The sequence below is a fragment of the Myzus persicae genome, unplaced genomic scaffold, assembly GCF_001856785.1.
Source record: "Myzus persicae strain clone G006 unplaced genomic scaffold, MPER_G0061.0, whole genome shotgun sequence".
Classification (NCBI taxonomy): Eukaryota; Metazoa; Arthropoda; class Insecta; order Hemiptera; family Aphididae; genus Myzus; species Myzus persicae.
This window is the reverse complement of record NW_019102620.1, coordinates 543,396-567,098: the sequence shown is the minus strand read 5'-3', so window position 1 is coordinate 567,098 and position 23,703 is coordinate 543,396. Positions and strand designations below refer to the sequence as shown.

The 23,703-nt window shown below is 30.1% G+C and overlaps 1 protein-coding gene across 1 annotated transcript; it reads right to left on the bottom strand.

Annotated features, from left to right (window-relative positions):
• Positions 1-11,302: 11,302 nt before the first annotated feature.
• Positions 11,303-22,409, bottom strand: LOC111032765 (pre-mRNA-splicing factor CWC22 homolog). Its single transcript, XM_022313219.1, has 11 exons — positions 22,233-22,409; positions 17,365-17,419; positions 14,515-14,737; positions 14,307-14,438; positions 14,029-14,223; positions 13,483-13,624; positions 13,270-13,413; positions 12,032-12,249; positions 11,643-11,923; positions 11,468-11,569; positions 11,303-11,409 (listed from the first exon to the last, which is right to left on the bottom strand). Exons 1-11 carry the CDS (start codon positions 22,315-22,317, stop codon positions 11,367-11,369), a joined length of 1,620 nt encoding a protein of 539 aa, XP_022168911.1. The 5' UTR covers positions 22,318-22,409; the 3' UTR covers positions 11,303-11,366.
• Positions 22,410-23,703: the final 1,294 nt, after the last annotated feature.

The following is a 23,703-nucleotide window of genomic DNA, read 5'->3' as shown; positions in this document are numbered from 1 at the left end:
AGACATTTATAGAATTATTCTGTTATTTGTTAGGTTAAAAAAAGGCAGGTTGGTATAATTATTAATCTTATATTTGAAAAAAGTAACTTATTATTAACTGAGTTAAATTACTTTTATTTTCTAATTAACTTATGACTTGTACAAGTTAAAAAAAAATAAAGGTAACTTTTAACTTTAAATTTAACTTACATGTTCCTATATTAATTTAACTTAACGAGTTAAAAAAAAATAGTTGTTTATGACGTGCCCAGCCCTGGTCCGAATCACTGATAATATTTTATGATTATTGACAAAAGTACATAATTTAGTAGACATACCAATGCAGGTAAATAGGTAATAGGTTTGAAAATAAATAAATTTTTTTTTACACTGTATAGGCTTGTTCAGTACAATCTGTATTTTAAATAATAAGGGGAAGGGGGGATGAGGTGACCGAGTGGTCTGACGCGTCCGCTGCGACGCAGCCGGTCGCGGTTCGATCCTCGGCTACCGGGCGGCATTTTTCCCGGACAAGTCGCGGTGACCGGAGAACAAGTGCTGCCATCCCCCACCCCCGGGGCATGGCAGAAACCTACGGGTGCCCCATTCGAAATTCTGCCAAAAACAAACACACACGTGTTCCCCCCTACCGTCCCAAAATATACAATACAAACATACACTACAAATCCTACTACAGCTAATGATCTCAGTTGCCGAAGCTTAAGAACAATAAAAAAAAAAAAATAAGGGGAAGGTTTATTTTTTTACATAATGATATAATAATACGTGTATCAGAGATTTGCTTAATAAGGTAGATAACAAATGGACATGGACGCCCATCACGACGATAACGGAAAGCCATTGCGGTGTGGTTTTGAAATAAGATTTATACTTACTGAACAATGAATGATGTTTTGATTTTCGTTAGATGTCTGAGCAGGCAAGACCTCTAGTTTTTGTTTTGTGATGTGCGCAAGTGAGGGTTCTCGGAGATGCAAATGATATAAAAATCGACAGTAGGTTTTAAAGACATACAGAGTATTGAGTTGAGAATTTAAGAATAAAGCACGTGTTTCGGGTAACGAAGAACCTTACGAAGTGACCACTGTTCGTCTATTATCACCATATGCATCGAGTCACTTAATCGCGGCGTTGAGACGCGTCGGTCGGAATTGTTTACAAGTGGGCGGTGGTTATCTGGAGGGAATTCAGAGTTGTTTTCGATATACCATATGCAACCACGGTATCTTTATCTTAACATATAAAATGACAAGCAATCGGAACTCTAACGTCACTCGGGTTAGGGGATGCCAGTGTTACCAGTTAGGCGTTTCCGGAGTTTCTACCGCCCGGCAATTTCTACGGCGGGCCGCCGGTTTCTTCGGTTTCCTCGGGGCGGCCTAGCCGTAGACGAGTTATCTCGCATATTTTTATCACTCATTGATATCGTTGTTGTTTTTCGAAAGATTTTACGATTATTTATTACCCTCTGTTTTTCGACTTTTCGACCTTTTTTTCTTACCACATCGTCCGTAAAATGTATTCTTTTAAAACCTTTGGGAGTGCAGTTTGTACCCAAACCGATCCTCTTCGTAGAACGGAGGGATTTTTTTTCTTCAAAATCTCGAAGAGCCGTCCACAAACTGTTTCTTACAGATTACAGTTGTGTATTTTGTAGGTATATACGACCAATTTAGTTGAGTTTCACTCTTTGACGTTGAACGACGGGTCTGCCATCCACCACAAGTAGATTGCTTACCTGATTAGCTGTAGGACATTGTCTGCGATCCGACAAAGTCGTATTGCCTACCTAGGTGGCTAACTTGAATGATAAACGATTTTAGCTTGAGGTGACGGACTTGCTAGACATTCCAACACAGATTTTGAATTTACATTTTTTTACATACGGAAAAGCACCGGACATGCGACGGGGAACTGTATTATTCAATTACCGATTTTCGACGGTGAAGTGAGATTTCTAGACACTGAAACTGGAATTTCAAACATTCCCGCGCTCGAAACGAGACATCCAAGACTTATCAAAAATCTTTATCACTTAAATTTTTGTTTTTCAACCACCCATATGACGTTAACAGGAGTGATTTCTTTAAGTCATTTCAACGACATTGTCGTTTGCATCACCGAGTCTCACAAGCCAACGAGTTTAATGACAGCGAGTTTCATTCGCAGCTAGTATTGTATAACGGGGTACTAAAGTGGTTTTAATATTATATGAATACGGCTGTGGCCGTTCAGTAGGCACTAGCTACTTATCTATAACACTCTATCTCAAAAGTGAACAATAATTTGTAAATGCATTTAAGTAATTTTAGTACGTACTTTAATCTCGAAAAATTCAGTACAGATTGACTGATAAATTTATAAATATACAAAAGAACAATATAAAAAAATACAAAATACAAAAATAATGATATTATCAATTATTAAGTACGGTGTGAGTACAAAAGTGTAAAATATATTTCTAAAAATTAAAAAAAAAATTAATACCCACGAGATGTTATTCCGGTTACATTCCAAGTAACCTCAAACATATTACTGAAATAAATAAAAATATCAAAAAAATAATAAAAAATGATCTGCAAATAAAAATTTTAAAATTAATTAGTATCCAATTAAAACGTGTTAAAGAAGCTATAATTTTGAATGAATAAATTAAACATAATATTTTTTTCTAAAAGGTTGTTCCTAATATCATTCTGAGGTTCTATAGACAAGGGACACTCAAAATAACCGCTACAATACGAGTTCAGTACGTATTTCTAATTTCTATAATATTTTGTACATTTTATATTATGATACATATACACTATAACATTAATTATAAATTTATAAATAAGTAAAGTATAGCAAATAATTGTTATTTATACAATATTATATCTAATCATTGATACTATACCTACATATTTCGTACGGTGAAAGGTGGAATAATATTCTCAATTATATAATTCACTGTAACATTTGTGTATCTAATGATTATTTTTAAATATATACATTTTTTATATAGACATTTTTATTATTTTATAGTATATAAATAGTAGGTACCTCCTATTTTTTCATATTTATGGCTATTTTGAATAGTAATAAATTGTTTATTATACATTTATATAGGTGAATATAACAACTTTTAATTTCACTTATTATTTAGTAGGTACCTAATGTATATTATTAATAATTATTAATTTAATGCTTGTTTAATGTTTCTACGAACTTTTACAGACGGATTAAAATCGAATTTTGGTGTAAACAAAAATATGAATTTTGAAAACTTGGGGAATTTCGCCAGCCCCCATTGAATTTGTTTTATTTTATAGCACAAAGAATACTTTACAAATGAAATAAATATCTCTACAAAACTTTGCAAATGATTTACAAATGTATGGAATAAATAAAAATTCAAAATTCCAATTTAGGGGGGCTGATGAAATAGATTTTCATAATGTTGTATATTGTTAAAAGTAATAGATCATTAACTATGAGCTGAATAGTACTATAATTATATAAATTCTATGAGAGATAAATTTAAAATGAAAAAAAAAAATGGAATATTGTTATCAGTCTTGCGAAAAATTAATTTAATATAGTTTAGCCTAAGGATAAACCCCAGCACCGCGCCGTGGCACTACTTATACCTACACACAGCGTACTATAGTATAAATCGTTTATAATTACACTAGTTATAGTGGTAATCATGATCTAAATTTTAAGGTACTGTTAAAATACTATGTTTTATATTGGTTGTATGTACTTCAAAGTACCATAAGAATGTAATAACGTTTATTTTTGGTGAATTTAGACAATGCACGAATCATATAACAGACGGTTTATAACAATAATATATTTTAAGATGGTGCAAACAATTGAAAGGCTCAGTGCAAAAACAAGATATCAAAGCCCACTTTTCAGAATTTGTTCAGGGCAACCATTTAAAAATCCGTTGTATCATTTATTCAAATGGAAAATAATTAACAAAATGTATGATAACTCTGAAGATAATAATCGAATTTGTATAGATGTTGTAGTACTTTTGAAAATATTGTGCAATCAGTTTAAAATTATACGACTATTAATAATACAAGTTTAAAAACTAAGTTTAAAAACTAACTTTAAAAAAGGAAAAACAAAAATACAATACAATTTTAAAAATAAAAACATATTGAATACAAACGAAAAACACATTTTTTTAGTCTGTAATAACTAATAATATAATAATAATTTTTATATGTATAAAGAAAATGCATGCACTTAACCTTTTAATTATATTTTACATTATGACTTATAAGAGTTGACATTTATTGATTAAAATCTAATTGGATGTATTTTGTACTGCAAGGACTTTTTTTTTAAATTTTGGTTCTTACTTCTTACTAACACCAGTTATTAATTTATTGGTTCTGTCAACACCAATACATCATAATAAACGCATCATTATAATAATTTATATTGTAAATTTGAAGTAGGTACCTAGTAATCTAATAATATTGTAACAATTGTATTTTGATGAACACGTTACAGGATAAAAAGTCACCTAAACAATGAATCTCATTACAATTATTAAAATAACTCATCCAGAATCATTATCCTAAATTGCCCAAAAACATTGCAATTTTTACAAGCTCGCCCAAACGCAGGCCACTCAAAGTAAAGCAAAAGCATGTTGAGCCTGTCGTACATTGTACTAATTACTATAACTATATTTATATTTTGGACATCATAACATGCATTACACTCCATATAAGTTTGATAGAGGTATTAATATTTTAATATTTCAAGTTAACGATAATAATAATACAACATTTATACAATTTAATATAACTACTTGTAAACGATTCAATAAATTGAAAATAACGTACTTACCGTGACACAAATAAGTTCACTTACATACAGGGTCTCTGGTTCCACACCAATGTTTACAATTTTACAGATATCTACAATCATTGCACTTAAGACCTGCTTACGTAGCAGTGAAAGTCGATAGTATTCTAATATCACATTCAAGGATCCAGGTCTGCAACGGCGTTAGCGCTAAATTCATTCACGTCGGCGTGTATGGGCATCGAACTTCGAGGGGATTTTTGGCGAAGCCACCTCCTACGCACATTCCACAGGTTCACCCCGGGTGCGACCAGAGTGTAGGACTTGACGCGTGCGTGACAAAAGCCGGAGATACGGGGACACGGACAGACGGGGAAATGTATTGATCCAGCCCGGGATCAAGCGAAAGTGTACACGCGTCATCGCGGCCGTACTGAGGTCGTTGGCCGACCAGCTGCTTCGCCGAAACGGTGGATCGGGGGCTGTAGCTCCGTTCTGACTCACTTTCGATAATAATAAAATACGTGAGTGGTTTATCGGCGTAACCACATAATAATATTATGGACTACGTTAGGGTGCTAAGCCATATTGTTTTTTATTTTTTAGGCCCTCGTGGTTAAAAATCAAATCCTTGGGTAACAGAAAAAAATTGCCATTAGTCCAACATTTTAAATATAATTAATAATTATACACTTATACAACCATGTATGAGGAAAATCAATACATACATTAGGATCAGGTCAACAAATCACTTCTATATTGCGGCCTAGTATTTATTAGGTTACAATAATCTAATTGCGACCCTAGTTATAGTTCTTAATTTCTTATACATACAAATTATGGGCCATGTTTTTTTTTTTTTGGTACACACTGATTGAAAACATGAAAATTACATTTTACATTATGGATCTTTATTTTCCTTCCTGTTTTTACGGCCGCATCCGAATTGAGAGCCAAAAATATGAACAGTGTTGGTCAACAGCCGGATGATTGAGTGCTTATTTTTTTGAGACAGAGCGGAGTTGAGTGCGAGTATTTTTCAGGACAGGCTTGAAATTAAAAAGCTAAAATGTGCTTAAAAATTTGATCAGATTACCGGTTTTCAATGACTTGCACATATACCGTAAAAATACTATTGTAAATATAACTGTTAAATTAAATATACCTACTGTATCTTGGGTTTTCTCCGGAAAATGAGGATAGATTAGTAAATGATTATTATATATAAATATGTAGCGTTTAGAGTGAGAAAAAATTCCAAAAGGGACTATTGTCTCCATATAGTTTTAAGTGTTCCACATATAATTGTATGTATAGTGTCTAATGTATAAAATCCTAATTTGTTAAAGGGAACGCTTTTTAACCGCCGTCAGAGATAGGGGGGCCGAGTCCTTCTGAATTTTGAAAATAATTTGACTCTTTTTGAACTGTTTACGGACATTGTCAGTTTTCAATTTTTTAAATTTTTTTTTTCTATAAATATCAATAAAATGTTATTTGTTGGTTAAAAAACTTGAAAATTTAATACAAGGCTCCTAGTATATTGTTTCAAAGGCAGATGGAAAAAATTAAAAATCTTTAGTCACAGTTTTTTTTTTATAAGCATTTAAAGTTCAAATATTGACAAAATACGTAAAAATGACGAAAATGTGGAAATTATTTTAAGTTAGAAATTCATAAAAAATGTTGTTTTTAAATCTAAGATTTTAAAATTATATACAAGATTCCTCATAAGTTTGTCTACCTTTATCAAAAAAAAAAATGTTCAGAAGAAAGTCAAATTAAATTTTTATGAGCGTTTGAAATTCATATTTTTACAACATTTGATATTCACTCGATTTCTCATGTAACGATTTTCTGTTTTTGTTGTAATTAAATAACAAATGGCTGTAGACCCTTGAAAATTTCACTGAATGTTGATATTAGCATTTTCTAAACACTATAAAATTTTGAAAATAATTTGACTCTTTTTGAGATGTTTACGGACATTGTCAATTTTCAATTTTCTTAGTTTTTTTTTCTATTAATACCAATACAATTTTATTTATTGGGCGAAAAAGCTTGAAAATTTAATACAAGGCTCTTTATATATTTTTACAATAGCAATTATAAAATATTTAAAATACATAGGCACAATTTTTTTTTATAAGCATTTAAAATTCGAATTTTGACTCAGATATGTTGGTATTAATATGTCTTAAACCAAGACTGACATACCGTCTCCACTCAGAATCGTTTTTCTTATACAATGATATTGTATCATTGAATTCAAATTTAATTTCATCCATTATACGGTGACCCACTTGTAACCTACTGTACAGCAGAGCGACATCCACTTACCCGCTTTTTTGGTTATAAAAACAGAAAAATTTAATTATGTATGAATGCGTTTATTCGTTATATTATCTATACATTGTTATTTATCTTATTTATATATATATCTTACAACTTATAACTTATTATAATTTGAACAAAATAACCTATTTGTATGTTGTGTATAAAGTAAATTGTTTTCTACATTTTGAAATCTGACCGAGGTTAAGGCAATCCTTAGCAATCCGAGCAACTAGACTCAGTCGCGAAAAATCTACTCACCTAGATAAAGATTTTCCTACCCAATTCAGAAACACCGGTTTTTCACAAAAACATTATTGTTTTGTACCATTACTACAGGTATAGGTAAAAAATGTTGTTTTGCAATTTTTATTTAAATTGTTGACATTTTTTTAAACTAATATTATGACACTGGTAAAAACTTATTTGGTGTATTTTTTTATAAATTAAATATTGTTTAATCTTTAACTTCCACTATTAAGCAGTTACTAATAACTCGGTAATACACATTCGATTAAGAGGACGATATACCCGCATGTTTTGTCTCCGTCTTACAAGAGCGTGACACAACAAATTTTACGTTCTGCAGATCACGCTTCACTCAGTTAGCAGTCATTAGTAAAATTAAAGGTGAGATTATTACGGAGGGCAATATTATTACGGATAATTACTGGGCTTTCTATTATATTTTTATTTTAAAGAGAGTTATGAATATTTCAAGTTGTACAAACAATTTACAATTTTTGAATACTCATAACTCTCTTAAAAAATTAAAATATAATAAAAAGCCCATGAAAAGCCGTCCGTAATAATCTTACCTTTAATTTTAATAAGAAGTCAATTCACTATAATTTTGAAGCTAACTGAGCGAAACGTGATCTGCCGAACGTAAAATTTGTAATGTTACGCTTTGTAAGACGGAGACAACACATGCGGGTATAGCGTCCTCTTAATAAAGGAGATGCATAATATGAACCAGTTCCTAGTATTTTATTTTTGATTGTTAAAACAAATAATAATAAAACAGTAATGTATGAAATATTCACAATTATTAAGTATATTGTCATTAGTTAATAGACAATAATCAGTATCAAATTTAATTTAATTTAATTTAATTAAATCCTATGTACGCCACTGATTGATTTAGATAATTTATTAAGACTGATTGGCATAAGTGCTAATTATTATTGGTCATAAATTATTCACCGCATGAATATCAATCACAGTTATTTCATAGGGATCTTACATGGCTGATCACGTCTTATCTGAATTGTAGTAGTCTCAATATTCCTTGTTTGTAGATTAGTTTAATTGGTACTTATGACTTACCATAGCATAATTGATCTAAATGCTGTTTTAGTAATGTAACAACATGATGAATAGTGAATACTAAATAACTAAAATAATAATAATTCTATCTATTAATTATATTAATACCAATAGTTGGGTTATGTAATTATTCACTCTTGATTTCAGATTTGTACATTTATTAATTATTAATAATTATTCGTTTATTACTAAGAAATTATTTGTAAGTCTTTCTTGTTTTAAATACAAATAAAAATAATCCATATTTAATTTGAATAAATAATCGATGATATTTGTTTTCTTGTCTGTATTATATTTTTTCCTATGATCTACCAATCATAACTGTGCTAGGTAACATTTTATTTAAAAAAAAAAACTGTTCTCTTTTTGTATCATTGAACTCCCTAACCCTCTACTTCGTCGCAAATTCAGCCTTAAAGGAGTATAATATATGTTCTTTATACATAAACATATGTATATTTTAAAGAAATCTTAAATAAATAAAAATATTATGATTACTAATATTTATTTTTTCATTAATTATACTTGTTGTAATGATATTAAAATAGTTATTATATGAGTACCTGTTGGTTGTTATAAGTTACGATAAATATTATTTCGGTAAACTTCTACTATGATCAATTTTATTATTTTCCTGTAAATTAAATGTATGATGAAATCATGGCGTGACACCGGTATAAACACAAATCAACAAGTTACAAAGTATAAAGTTTTCAATGCATGCTTGTATCAATTATCATTATTAATATAATAGTTATTAATAACTCATTATAAGCTTGTGCGTGAACCGGAATCGTGCTTGTGCTCGGCTGATTGAATCACGCAACCGGCGCAAGTTTATTATTATATTATACTATATTATTGTAGTGTAATATTGACATATTGTTATAGTATATAATGCTTAAAACTAACATTGAATGTTACCTTTTTGGACTTGGTCATTGGTTTGGTGACGACAACAAATGACGATAACGATGGCGATGGCAGTGGTATTTGACTCCGAGTTTTCGCTGTAGTGCTGAGGGCGTCTGACAACTGTGAATCCGATCGATAAGCGTCTGCGCAGTAGCTTAAGTTTTCAGTGTAACGTCGTGTTAAGTGCATTAGTGTCGCAGTGAGTAACGAAACATTTATTAGTTTATTACATAATTTACACATATTATCAAGCAGGGATCTAGTCTCATAATAGTTTTCGTTTCTATTTATATATGGATCACCTATTGATGGGTTGTTTACAAACATTCAACTCTGAAATCACGAAAAAGTGGAAACTCATCGCTTGAACGTTCAATATGTGGACATTTTAAAGAAAATACATTATAATAAGTTAGATAGTTGTTGTGTTATAGTTTGAGATAGAAATTGTATCATCAGTTCTCAATTACCAAACATATCTATAGTTTTGGACACACTACATTCAAATTTTGATGCCAGCCCTATTATTCGGTGGGATAAAGGAGGCCAAAAAGAAGTGTCACCAGTAACTATTTACATAAGAAACTATATATTACAAGAACTAACAGCACTGAACACTCAGTATTGATATGTATGTACAATACGTAAAATCATTAAATAATTTTTTGATTTAGTAAAATTGTATTGAAATAATTAATAAGTAGTTTATATATTTTTTTTTACGACTCATTTTCTAGAAATTGCCTACAATTTATAGTTTTATTTTCTTCAGTAATCTCGTTTCAATTTTTGAGCTATTAACTGCTTCTGAGTTATTAACATCGATATCACTGCAGATTATATCAAATAATATATTGTATAATATTTGTGACCATATCAATAATAATTGATCACGAAGATCAAAACAAAAATTTAATTGTATTTTATACATTTAATAATCTTGAATTTTAAATACAATTTATTATGATATGATGTCCGTTGATTGACGAAAGACGAAAAAAAGTAGTTGTGAACGATAAGCAGAGGTGGACTGGCCCAAGGTGCTATGAACCAAGTAACACCCTGGTCCCTGGGACTCCCTTCGTATTTATGACCTTGACACAATTACCTATGTCGAACCTTCCTTAAACTTAACTCTTATTGTAATGTAGAACTGTTTCAAAATTTTAGTAAGTTTAAAAAAATATGTATGAGCCCCTCATTAATTTTCCATCCTTGACAAAAAATAGTCAGCTCACCACTGAGTCAGCAATACTGCAGCTCCTTAATCCTTAAAATAATGTTATGTACCACCAGAAAAATAGTACCCTCTTGTCACCCAACCCATAAATTAGTCCCTAGCCTCAGCATGATATAGCAAACGTTGCCCCATTAACATTAACCAAGCTGGAAATATTGGAGTAGTTACTGCTCGATACTACACATTTGTTTAATAATGGGGATTAAAATAAAAACCAGCTTGTAGTTTTCAATAGTAAAACTGTTTATTGTTATAACAAAAAAAAAACAGCAAATGTATAATGTTATAAAATATGTACAATTAAATATATTGTCATTAATTAGTAGAACATTACATTTATCATAACATTGGATAGTATTATAAACCTCAATTTTTTTAAATCATTATAAGTTATAATCAATAATGGATACGTTTTGTATTAAGTCATAGCTCCCGTTTAAAAAACAATTATTTCGATAGCTATAAAAAATAACAAATGTGGATCCCTGTTTACAATTTACTTAAATTTAATTGAAATAATCGATGCAACATTTATAAAAAGAACTTTCAATGCAAAATAATATTGTTAAATTATATAAATTAAATGAATTGTAAAAATGTTATAGATAACGTGTAATAATAATTCACATGATATTTTAAAATTAGAATACAATATTTAATTATGTACTTAATGTATAATTGATAGGATTGCTCTCACTGCAATCAATAGGAAAAAGTCTTCAGTCGTAAAGAATAGTTAAACGGCAACGCCTTGTGATAAAGATTCTTTGTATCCAACACTGAAATAGAGGGGGTTATTAATAAATTATTTAAACGATTTGAATGATAAACACTTACACTACGTCATACAAACCAATATCCGAGAAAAAATGAACGCAAAGTCGATAATTATCGCGATTATTTAACGGGAATAATCCACTGAATGATCTTTGTAGAGAACTAAAATATAAATTTAATATTTACATAATATATGGAACACAAATATTTATGCATGTAAAAATGAAATACTCACGGATCCAGAATACGTTTTTTTAAATCATCTCGTCCCATAAGTGAAATCAATTCGTTGAACAACGCCTTTAAATATGCTCTGCCAGAATAAGTTACTTCATATTCAGTCAGGTATACAGCTGAAAATACTTTCCAAGAAATTGAATCTGAACATAGAAGTTGGGCAAAAAATTTGGCGAGGTTTTGTAGTTTGTTCGGGTTGCCAAGATGAATGACGGGCGTACAACGTTTGAAAATCAATTCTATTGAATCCACTATAGAAGGGTTTATTTGACAAAAACTCTGAAAATAAATAATATAGTTATACTGTGAGTGTAGTAGTAGATACAATACAACAAATATTAGTGCACATTTTAATAAAATTATTGTATTTTTTAATTTAATTGTTACTTGTATGATATCTCCAAAAATCTTATTGTAGACAGCACTATTTTCAAAGCAGCATTCCACATATTCAATGCACAGCTCCAATTCTTCACTCGGTATCGATTTAAATTGCATTAATTCATGAGCAATCTCAGATGGAGGTAATTTCAAATTTACTAGTAGACTAATAGTTTTTTTTATTGATACATTATCAATTGCTGATAACATGTTTGTCTCTGCCTCTGTGTAACAAAGAATTATTAAACATTAAGTAGTATTTATAATTTTTAACTATATATTATACATAATGTATACAGTATAAAAAATATAGTATAATTAAAGTAGTTATAAGGAGTAAAGGTTATCGGTGTATCACATATAACTGTTTAACTAGGTTTGTAAAAGATAGTTAGGCATTTTTTAATGTTGGTTAAACTTCATTTTCAAAAAATTTTAAGAGATAAGATACTTTTTTCACTATACCAGCACAAAAGTATAAAACTATAAATTTAAAATATCAAAAACGATCTTTAAGTTACTTTTTTCTCATTAATATTGGAAAGCAAATTTTTTTTTAAGTTAAATATTTAAAAATGTTAACATGTTTAAAGTTATATTGATCTTTTAAGGTTAATATTTTAATAAATACAGTGATGTATAAAATATCAAATGTGGTGTTATTAAAATGTTTTGATTATCATATGCATTCGTTTAGTTTTACGTTAGAAGTCATCATAGATTTTCCAAAATCCACCAGCCATTAATGCGTGATATGCATATTGACTCATTTCACTAAACTCGTACGAAATATACCATATAACTACAACAAATCTGAAACTTATGCAATTGTTTTATACTAATCTTCACACCATAAAATAAATATTCATTTTTTTTTTTACTTTATCAATTTTCCTAACTGTTGTACTGCTGTGGCGTGAAACTAGCAGCCCAAAAGTTAAAATGTTGTACCGTCGAAGACAAAGTTGAACACACTTAGAAACTTAGAAAGTTCTCTAACAATCTCTAACATAACTCTCTAATAAATCGGTTACACTGTTTTATAAGTTAACTGCTATTTTGTCAATCCTAAGTCACAAAGATTATTATATGAGCTTAAAATGAGCCTTATTCCATGTGTATAATATGATTTAAATATGATGTTTGTAGAAATTAATATTTTAAATGTAAAGAAACAAAAATATTGTTTTAAATATATTATGTTAGGGGTATAACTACCTATTATCTATTATTTAAACTCTTACCACAATCATCTTCATCATCAGCCATTTCATCAATATCATTGTTTGCAAAATAGTAAACTTTACTTTTTAACTTTAATATTTGCTTGGCATAAGTTTTATAAATTATTTCATTAGATTTGAAGTCTAGATCATACACGAAAAAATCTAAAGAAAAAAAAATATGAAAATGAAAATGAAAATAACATTATTTTAATGTGAATAATAAATAATTACCTAGTTCGTATTGTGGACTATAATTATGATTTAAATGCAATGAATGACTGAATTGTTTATTAGGATTTACTAAATAAAACTCCGGTTCGTCTTCGGAGTAATTTATTTTTGTCAATAAAATAACTTTTGCTAAACATTGGACCTAAAATACGAATATATTATTTAAAATAAACTGGCGTACTTCACCACTTCTTTTTTAGAAATTCCTAAAGGTCATACATATAAAATCATTTTAAGTAAGTGTATTAAAGATTACAAATAAAGTAGATTCCACTTCGAAATTCTCTTAATTTATAATATCTAGCTTACAATAGGTATATTATGAAATCGTGTTGTAAATAGGTAATAATATTTTAAAATATAATATGTATTAAAAAAAAATATTAGTTTCAAAAATGAATACACAAATAAGGAATCAACATTTTTAAATTAAGCTTGAAAACTATAAGTAAAAAATGTTGATGTGTTGTAATAATGTATTGATATTTGAATTAGGTAAAATATTATCTTTCATTTAAATATTAAGTATAAAAAGTATTAATTTACCGATTTATCGATCTGTTCATCTTCCGAAATATTTTGCAAAGTATCAAAAATGTTTTTTAAGTCCAGTTTATTGTGTGGATTCGAATTCAATTTTTTACCACATATTTTCATAATTTTGTCAACCATGGAAATTGCATTTAAATTCGGAGTTTTTATTAACACTTTTAGTATGTCTAATACCAACCAGTCTTTGACCTAGATGAACAATGGACATGCATCATTGGAAAATGTATACATTATTTAAATCCAATATTATTATGTGAATTAACATAACTTACAACATTGTTATCCACTAAATGTGCAATGAATATCACCGGCGGTACATGCTTATTCTCTTCTTCGCATTTTTTGTAGGCATTGGTAAATAAGCAAACACATCGCACCAGAAGCAATTCTACTATGTTAGGAAACTAAATGTACATAAAAACGATCGTAAGTATTAGTGGGTGAAATTGTTTTTTTAATAGACAAATAAAAATTGTTTACTTCGCAGTTGATAAAGGAAACCAAAGTTGCATAAATATGTGTAAATTGAAGTGAATTCGATTGTGCTCCCATAATAGCCCGACACAGCAGGCCTTTACCACGTATAATGTTTAATTCAAACAATTTTGTACACGTGTACCTTATATTGCCTGGGTTTAACTTTTGTACTGTAGATTCGATAGAGGTTCTTAAGATATTCCAATCATTTATCTGTTCGGATAAACTAATAAATAATCAAATAATTAATTAAATATACAAATAATAATGAATAGTTATATTTTTTTTTTTGTTATTCTTCTAAACTATTTTCTTTTTACATACTTACATGGCGTATGTAAAACTATAAAATACAACAAAAAATTGATATTTATTAATAATTAAATTACGTTTGGAAATTAGATGGTTCTTAGAATTTAGTATGTGTATGGAACATGTTAACGGAATTCGCTGTGAAGTGTTGGCACTATGATGCTTTGTTTTTATTTTGTTAGGTACCTGCAGAGTCATATTTGTTTAAAAAAAATGTGTTGTGACCATCATTACTACCAGGCCATCAAAGTCGAATTATACCTGTACAAAGTGATTAAAAATAGATTATTAACAATACCATCGATAACTTGTCTCGGATACTTGTGTCTCTAGACCAAACGAACACATCGTCATTTCCAGACGGCCATTAAGCCAGTTATATCGCAAAGTATTGCTTTCATGGGATCATGCCGTTTTGATTTTATGCAGTAAGTTGTATAGGTATATGTATACAATCGTAAGTTCAATAATCAAGCACAATCATGCATATGTATTTTAATCATTCGTGAAACAATACGTGTTATAGATTTTGAGCGGAGCGATGAATATATTGATTTTACAATGATGTGTATTATTTTTTTAAATTTGTTTATGTGTGATAAGTAGTCGAAATAATACTTCGATTATCGTCTTCAGTATATTGTTCTATGGTAACGTTGATCTAGTTGATGTATTGTAGAGGTCAAAATGTAAAATTAGCAGTAGGCGTTCAAAAGCGCCGGGAAAACAAAAAAAAAATAAGGAAAATTGGGAATTTTTACTCAAAACCGGTTTTCAGTGATTTTTGGTGTAATTCTAAAACAAATGACTACATGAAATACATACATGAAATTTTCACTAAATGTTTATATTAGAATTTTCCATACATTGTAAAACAATTTGAATTGTTTTGAGCTGTTTAGGGACATTTCCAGTATCCTTTTTTAAGTTTTTATTTTTCTATAAATGTCAATAAAATTGTATTCTTTTGGTCAAAAAGCTTGAAAAATGAATACAATCATACTTATATAATATATATAATTTTGCAATGGCAGTTGCAAAATATTAAAAATACAAATGTCACAATATTTTTATAAGCATTTAAAGTTTGAATTTTGATAAAGTACTTAAAAATCATGAAAATTTGCAAATTATTTTGAATAAGAAATTCATAAAAAATTTTCTTTTTAAATCTGAGATTCGAAAATTGAATACAACATTCCTCAAGGAACGATTTTTCTATTTCATTGTGGTTCAAAAACAAATAACTGTAGATACCTGAAATCGACACCATATGTTTATGTTATAATATACTTTACTCGATAATATTTTCAAAATATTTTGACTTGTTTTTAACTGTTTTTCAATTTTCAATTTTTTTAGTTTTTTTTCTGCAAATGTCAATACAATTTGATTTGTTGGGGCGAAAAGCTTGAACACTGAATACAACGTTTCTGATTTATTATTACAATGGCAGTTGAAAAATATATCTATTAAAATATGTATAGTATTAAAATGCTTAGGCACGATTTTTTTATAGGCACTTAAAATTCAAATTTTGAAAAAATGTAAAAATTATTTTGTAATTAAGTATATATGAAATAAAAGCTGAACACTTATATAGCTAAAGATTGAAAATTAATAACAAGGGGTGCATAAGTAGGTTATTTTGTAACCAAAAAATCTAAAAAATATATAAACAGATTTTTTAGATATATCTATTATGTTATGTTTAAATTAGGACGAAATTACGAGTACATTTGAAATAACCAAGAATAACGATTTAAGTTTATTTATTGTAATTTAAAAATATTATTCGTGGGTACTTGAAACTTCTAAAATATATTATTACATACGAATTATATGATAATACGCAAATAATATTAATTTAACCAATCGGCTGGCGGCTATACAGTCGTAATAATAACAATATAAATATAAAATATCCAATTCCGACAAACCGTTTCGCTCAGAAACGTTTTTCGTGTACAATCAATAATCATATCGTATCATTGAATTCAAATTTAAAACCATCCATGACAGTTACCCACTTGAACCTATGCTGTAGGTACAGCAAAGTGACATCCACTCACACGCTTTTTTTTCCTGAACATTAGCGAATGTTCAATTGATGAAAATATAAACTTCTTATATTTGTGTATATAGGAATAACTTACTTATAAGAAGTATTATATACAATTTTTAAATTTTTAAACTCAGAAACAAAAATGTTATTAACACAAAGAAACAATTTCATACGTCTAAAGATAGCCCAAACAAATCAAAATACTTATTAGTATATCAGGTCATTTTACGGTTATTTCTTTCTGATTTACGAAAATAACATCTAAAAAAATTAATACATCAATACCTATATTTTATAAAAAAAATTTAAATGTACCTCATTATTGGCCACAATGCGACTAAAAAGTCGCTAGATAACTGTTCTTTTTCTTTCAATAGAAATTACTTATAAACCAACAAAAAAACTTTAAACAACTTTATAACCATATGATCATGTTACAAATGTTATCCAAAAACAAAATAATTTTTAACTATTACCTTAATTCGTTCTTTTTATCGAAGTCAGTCATGTTTGCCGCATTTCTTTTCGAATCTGAAAAATTATATTAATTATAAGTGAATTTATAATTATTACAGTTAAAAAAAAAGTGTATCTACATTCATTTTATAAACACGAGTTGTATTATAAAAATGTTTGAGTATATTCCACAATATTAAAATTAAAAATTACAGAGAATTATATTAATTTGGTGTTCGTACTAAATGCTTTTAGGGAAGTCAGAAAATAAATGGCGGTGCGATTTTACATTTTCATTGGAAATTAATAATGTATGTAGGTACCTATGAAATTATATAATATGTATTCTTACGCTGTGTCCAACGTGAACACGCGCGGTGAACGCGGCGAACGCGAGCGAATTTTATACTGACGCGAGCGAACGACGAAATACAAGCTGTTTGGTTTTTTGCCGCGTCGTCCGCGTCACATTGGACACAGCGTTATAGTATAAAATCCTTAGTATTATAGTAAATAAACAATGAAAAAATGAGCCATCGCTGGATATCTTGCAGATGTGAAACATCGAAAATTATTCTTTAATTAAAGGGCGCATTAGCTGTTTCAAGCTTTGTGGTTTATGCCCGTTGCGCGCCAGGACGAACAGCCGGTCTCACCCACCGCATTAGATACTTAACATAAAAAATTGACGATGATGAATTAGTATATTATACTTTAGTTTGAAGTTGTTGTAGTTCGAAATTGTTATAAAAATAATATTTTACTTTATTTTATTTTATTGCAATGATTTTAATTTAAATGTATTTCATACTTGATGTTTGGCTATACATAAGATACATCAAATATTTTATGCCCGAAAATGATGGGTAGATATTCAAATTAATAAGAGGGTGGCAATTTCTTATTTTGAAAATGGTGCTTCATGGACCATCGAGGAAAGTGGTCTAGATCAGCGGTTCTCAAACTGTGGTACGCGAAAGACTACATGGTGGTACGTGAAAGGCCGCATGATAGTAGAATGGAAAATTAAAAATACATGTTAGATTGATAATTAGACGTTATTTAATTCATATCTTAATTTTTAAACACTAATAAATTTGTATAAATAAATAAATAATAATATATTGTAGTATTTTACTGCATTTTTATTTAAAATAAATGTATTTAACTATATAAAGTTTATACCGTTTTATTTTTAATCATCAGTGGTAGATTACTGATTGATAATATACTTATACTTAAGTGATATTCGAAAAAAAAAGTTTGAGAACCGCTGGTCTAGATTGTTCTGCTAGCTTTTTTTTAGGAAAGCATCAGTAGAAGTATACTGAGGTATCTCATTTTTGGCTACAGCCACCTGTATGCATAAGCTACCTGCTAATTGCTATAACTATAACTTTCTTTCTTTTCATTTCTGTTACCAAGTATACATTACTATTGTATCAAGCATAGATACCTATATCATATAAATATTTTTTAATATATATAAACTCGAAACTATATATGCTTTCATTATTCATATAAATTCAATAATTATTATTGAAAGACATATAAGTCTATGTTTCTTTAATTATGCAAATATGTTTGAATAGAGATTAACAGTGGATCGTAAATTGTTAATAAGGAAAATTTATATTTTGTAATTAAATACATACAATATGACACTAGACAAATTATATTATACAAAGCATATTATAGCGGTTTTGTACAGTAAGAATTGATAATTGGTTTAATTACGCTGCAATCTAATAAATGAACAACTAGAAAACTAAATTACATTTCGCAATGACTATTTAGGTACTTCTAAATCTAATATTGAATTTTCTCATAATATAATGATAAAGATAGAATAAAGATACAAAGAATATTTTGAAATCAATTGTAACCTGTTAACTTTTTGTATTGATCGGGTACGATTTTTCTAATTATAATTTATATAACAATAAACTAAACCATTTATGTAGGTACACAATAGTTTTACAGGATCCTATTAACAGTAACCTAACCTAACCTAACCTCTCGAAAAGTTGAAAATAAATTTCCTGAAAAGTTGTATGTTAATACATTTATGAAAAAAAAAACTTCTATTTAATATATAACTCATTATAATTATTTTTCCTAGATAAAATATTTTTTGTCACGACTGTACCGAAAGTTAAGTTTTTGGTGACGGTTGAAGCGTTGGAAAGCGACGTTTTCCGTCCAGCAGGCGGTAAAGTGGGAATCTATACAATTTCGAGCTGTAAAATGGAAATCTCAAAAGTGCTACGATATTCACTGCCCAACCGACACTGAAATCTATACCACGGTCCTTATAAAAAACATAAACTTTTGATTACATCTTAAGACGCATTCACAGCTACGTCGTGTGTCGTGTCGTGAATTGTGATTGGACGTCACTTTTTTGGTATCATGTAATTACCAAGTATACCAAGAATTTACTACATCTCAACTTAAATCAATATGGTCACCAGTTGTTACCATTAAGTACCACTCTCTCGCACAACACGACACATGACGTAGTTGTGAATCCGCCTGTATGTTCATAAAATCATCACTTTGCATGACGCGTAAACATTTTTCTTTTGTGAAATTATTTTTGTCAAATAGTTTGGCTGTTGCATAGATCCCTGCATCACCTTTGCCGTGATCGATGAACGCAGAGGCATGGCAAAATATCGTATGTGTGACTCGTGCAGGAAGGCAATTTAAGTCTTTGGTGAAAAGCGGCCCTCGCGTGCGGCTCGTGAAATAGCTCACTTCCACCTTTGATATACAATATACTACAGTAGAGTCCTGCTAATCTGGGCTAGATAGGACCAGACTCTCTCCGGATTATCGAAAATCTGGATTAAACGAAATGACGTTTTTTTTAACTTACTCATTAATAAACACTATAAATAATAACACAATAAATATACTGTCAAAAAACACCTCATGTATTTATACGAATTCATAATATTAGCAAAAAATATCACAATATGTATATAATCGAAACGATAATATCTTAATTATGGGTATTCCCGAATATATATATTATACAAGGTACTAAGTACAAAACATAAATTGTCCGGATTAGCGATGACCTGATTAGCGGGACTCTACTGTATTTCCAAGAATGTTTATATGAAAATTAGATAGAGTGGAACAGCAAAATATTTGTTCACAACTACGGTTATCTTTTTATTATTTATTTCAATGAAATTGTATTATATAATTTATGTGTCTACTGTCTAGTGTCAACACACAGCAATGTGCATATTATTTGATAATGAGGGAAGAAACATGTAATTAAAGTTACGTGATTAAGAAACCCTCCATCAGTCTCACTTGTAAAACTTGCCGGTATTCCTCTCATCTTTTCATTTTTACGTCGGAATCTGTTACAATTACAAGAATAATAATAAGGAATGTGATACAATGATACATTGATATCAGTTATGTAGTGAAAAAAAGGCATTCATCATAGGACGAAGAATCTTCCAACAGGATACACTGATTTTAATATTGAATACTTAAATACTTTAAATTAAGTAATTACTGCAGGTTCAAAATCGATTTTATGTACCTAACAAGATTCTCAGAATAATATTCTGCATCTGCTTTGTAATAACAAATGCATGAATTCATTTAAAAATAAAAATTATAACAATAAAAAATGTTGCAAGTATGTAAAAGATTATATTTTAAGAAACCATAACTCTTTTTAGATAATGAAGTTAAACATTAAAAGATCATCCATTATTATTTACCGTCTATTTTAGATTGACACAAGCTTGTAACATTTTATGAAAATGGAATGCCCCTGCACCATCACATCAAAACAAATGCCTAAGTATTTAAAATTGTTTGACCCAAATTTCTGGGATACGCAAAAGTACGCATGAAGAAATTCGATTTAAACATTGATTTAAATAACAAAATTGACTTAATTCATTTGAAAATAAATTGAAAATAAAATTTATATTAACATTTGCAATGAAAAAAACAACATGAAGTTACTATGTAATAGAAGAATATAGTAAATATACACAATGTGGAATGCGGGAAAGACGGAGGGCTAGGCGCCGGTCACAAAATCTTAACAAGCCCTCTCAAACAATACAATAAGACATAAGAGTAACAAATTATAATGTATTTATAAATACTTAATAAGTACATTATTCCTAACTTGGTCTTACAGAGCTATACTATACTTATAAAAAATACGATGGTACTGGTTCCCCTAAGAAGAATTTTGCCTATTTGAGCCAATGCGTTAATATTAGAGTCCATAATATAACAATAATATAGACTTAGAAGTACGCAAGCCACGATGTCACGGACAAGTCGACCAATGTCCAACTTAAGTAAAATAACATAAATATGCAATAAATCTGGAATAATCAATATACAGGATCAATAAAAATGATATAATAAGTATTATACAGTGATCATAATGATGAATTATTATAGTCGACCGTGGTAGTCTCCGACATGCTTATTTACCTAAAAACATCTGTTCGGGAACATGAACAAACGTGTACGAGTACGCGCAATAAATTGTCGTAGCTGGGTACCATGGTGCTTATATCATTATCGCGAGAGTGCTAAACAATAATATTGTAACAAAATTATTAAACAATAACCAACCGGGTATAGAATACAAGGTGATCCAAAAATAGTTATGAATTATTGTCTTACCCGACTTCGTCGGTGATAGATACTATATAATTATTATTCAAATACTATTTATACTATGTATAATTATTGTACTAATACTATTTATACTATGTATAATATTATTATACTAATACTATTTATACTACGTAATTATTATACTAATACTATTTATACAATAAAATATCCACGACAACACCGGTGTATATGGACGGTATGTCGTACTCACAATATCGTCTGCGATTCAAGAAAGCCGACATGTTGGGCCGCGGCTCATCCGAGTCCGAAGAATAAATGTCAAACACTGCAGCCATCGTGCCGCAAGGGAATGCGAGCGGGGATAGATGATCGACGGCGGTCGGCAGCGAGACTACGAAAAACGTGCTGCGTACGGCGCGCGATTGCCAGTGCGGTGCCGAACAGAATAACAGAATATAGGAACACGGCAATCGGTGGTGTTTGGAAGCGGTCATGTCGGGGAGTCGGCGCGCGCCGCACAGAGCGTCGTCGTCGCCGTCGCCATCGTCGTCGTCGTCGTCGTTGTCGTCGTCGCAGTCGTCGGCGTCACCGGAAACATATTATTTTTCGGCGCGCAGAACGAGATGAGATAAGACTGACCCATGTCCACACGCGTGCCCGGTTGGTTAGGTGGCGTTGACCTTGAAACCGCATCATCGCTGCGCGGTGACATTTTAAACAGGGTGTAGATGTCCAGCCGTCAGAGGGGTCGAACGATATCGCTGCGGACGGATCCCTAGATCGGCCTTGACGCGCCCACGGCGTGTTCGCCTCCCACTCGCCGCGCGCACACGCGCTTGCCTACCCAACAGGTTACGCGTGTCTCGTGTTCGGTTCCCCGATGTTTCGGAACTATTACGACTGATTTTATTATTATTATTATTATTATTACTCTGGTTCTCGGCGATACCAACCCTCGTAATAATGTATTCGCCGTGAATTTAGCTGCACCCTCGACCGGCAGGAGGGTCAATAATTGAACCCCGGCGAGGCAGCTGCGGAATAATTGCATTCGCCGGGTATAGCACATTTTAGGGAGCAACGTCGATATAATATATTTAAGGTTTATTATAATACCATTTGTATACACAAAATAAGATGTCCTGACTGGTTAATACACGTAGGTTGTACGCCTATTATGATTGTTAGAGACTTGACATTTTCGTGGTACCCCCTATACCACAATGTAGGAGCACACTGAGGAAGGATTTTCAAAAATTCACATTTTATTGAGAACTCCTCACACGGGCATTTTGTATCGGCGAATAAAAATTCAATTATTTCTATGTATATAGGTGATATGTATGGTTGGCGATTGTCATTGGTTAGTGGTTACCTACAGAAAATATAATATTTATTATGTTTGGATGAAAATGTTAGTATTGTACTTTATGTTTGGTAATTGTCTTCGACACTTGATATAAATATAGTTTACCGATATTTATTTGGAAAAACCTTGCTTTTCGGAAGGGTAATTATATGTCACCTGTTCTAACGTTAGCATACAGCTTTGGAAAATTGACTCTTTTAACCCACTAATTGCAATTTCGGACGCGCAAAGCGTATGAAACGATTAATAGTATAGAAATACTTATAATATATAATTTATGCAGGTAATTTATAAATTATTGAAAATACTATTAAAGATTATTTTTCATGTGATTAACTTATGTCATTTAATG

What these genes read in the sequence shown, in the direction of transcription:
- LOC111032765 (XM_022313219.1), bottom strand. Translation starts at nt 22,317, where the DNA reads ATGGCTGCAGTGTTTGACATTTATTCTTCGGACTCGGATGAGCCGCGG. An exon ending in CTTGAATCGCAGACGATATT is followed by an intron (nt 17,420 to 22,232) that starts GTGAGTACGACA and finishes ATAATTTTTCAG; the next exon opens with ATTCGAAAAGAAATGCGGCA. An exon ending in AAAAAACGTATTCTGGATCC is followed by an intron (nt 11,570 to 11,642) that starts GTGAGTATTTCA and finishes TTTATATTTTAG; the next exon opens with TTCTCTACAAAGATCATTCA.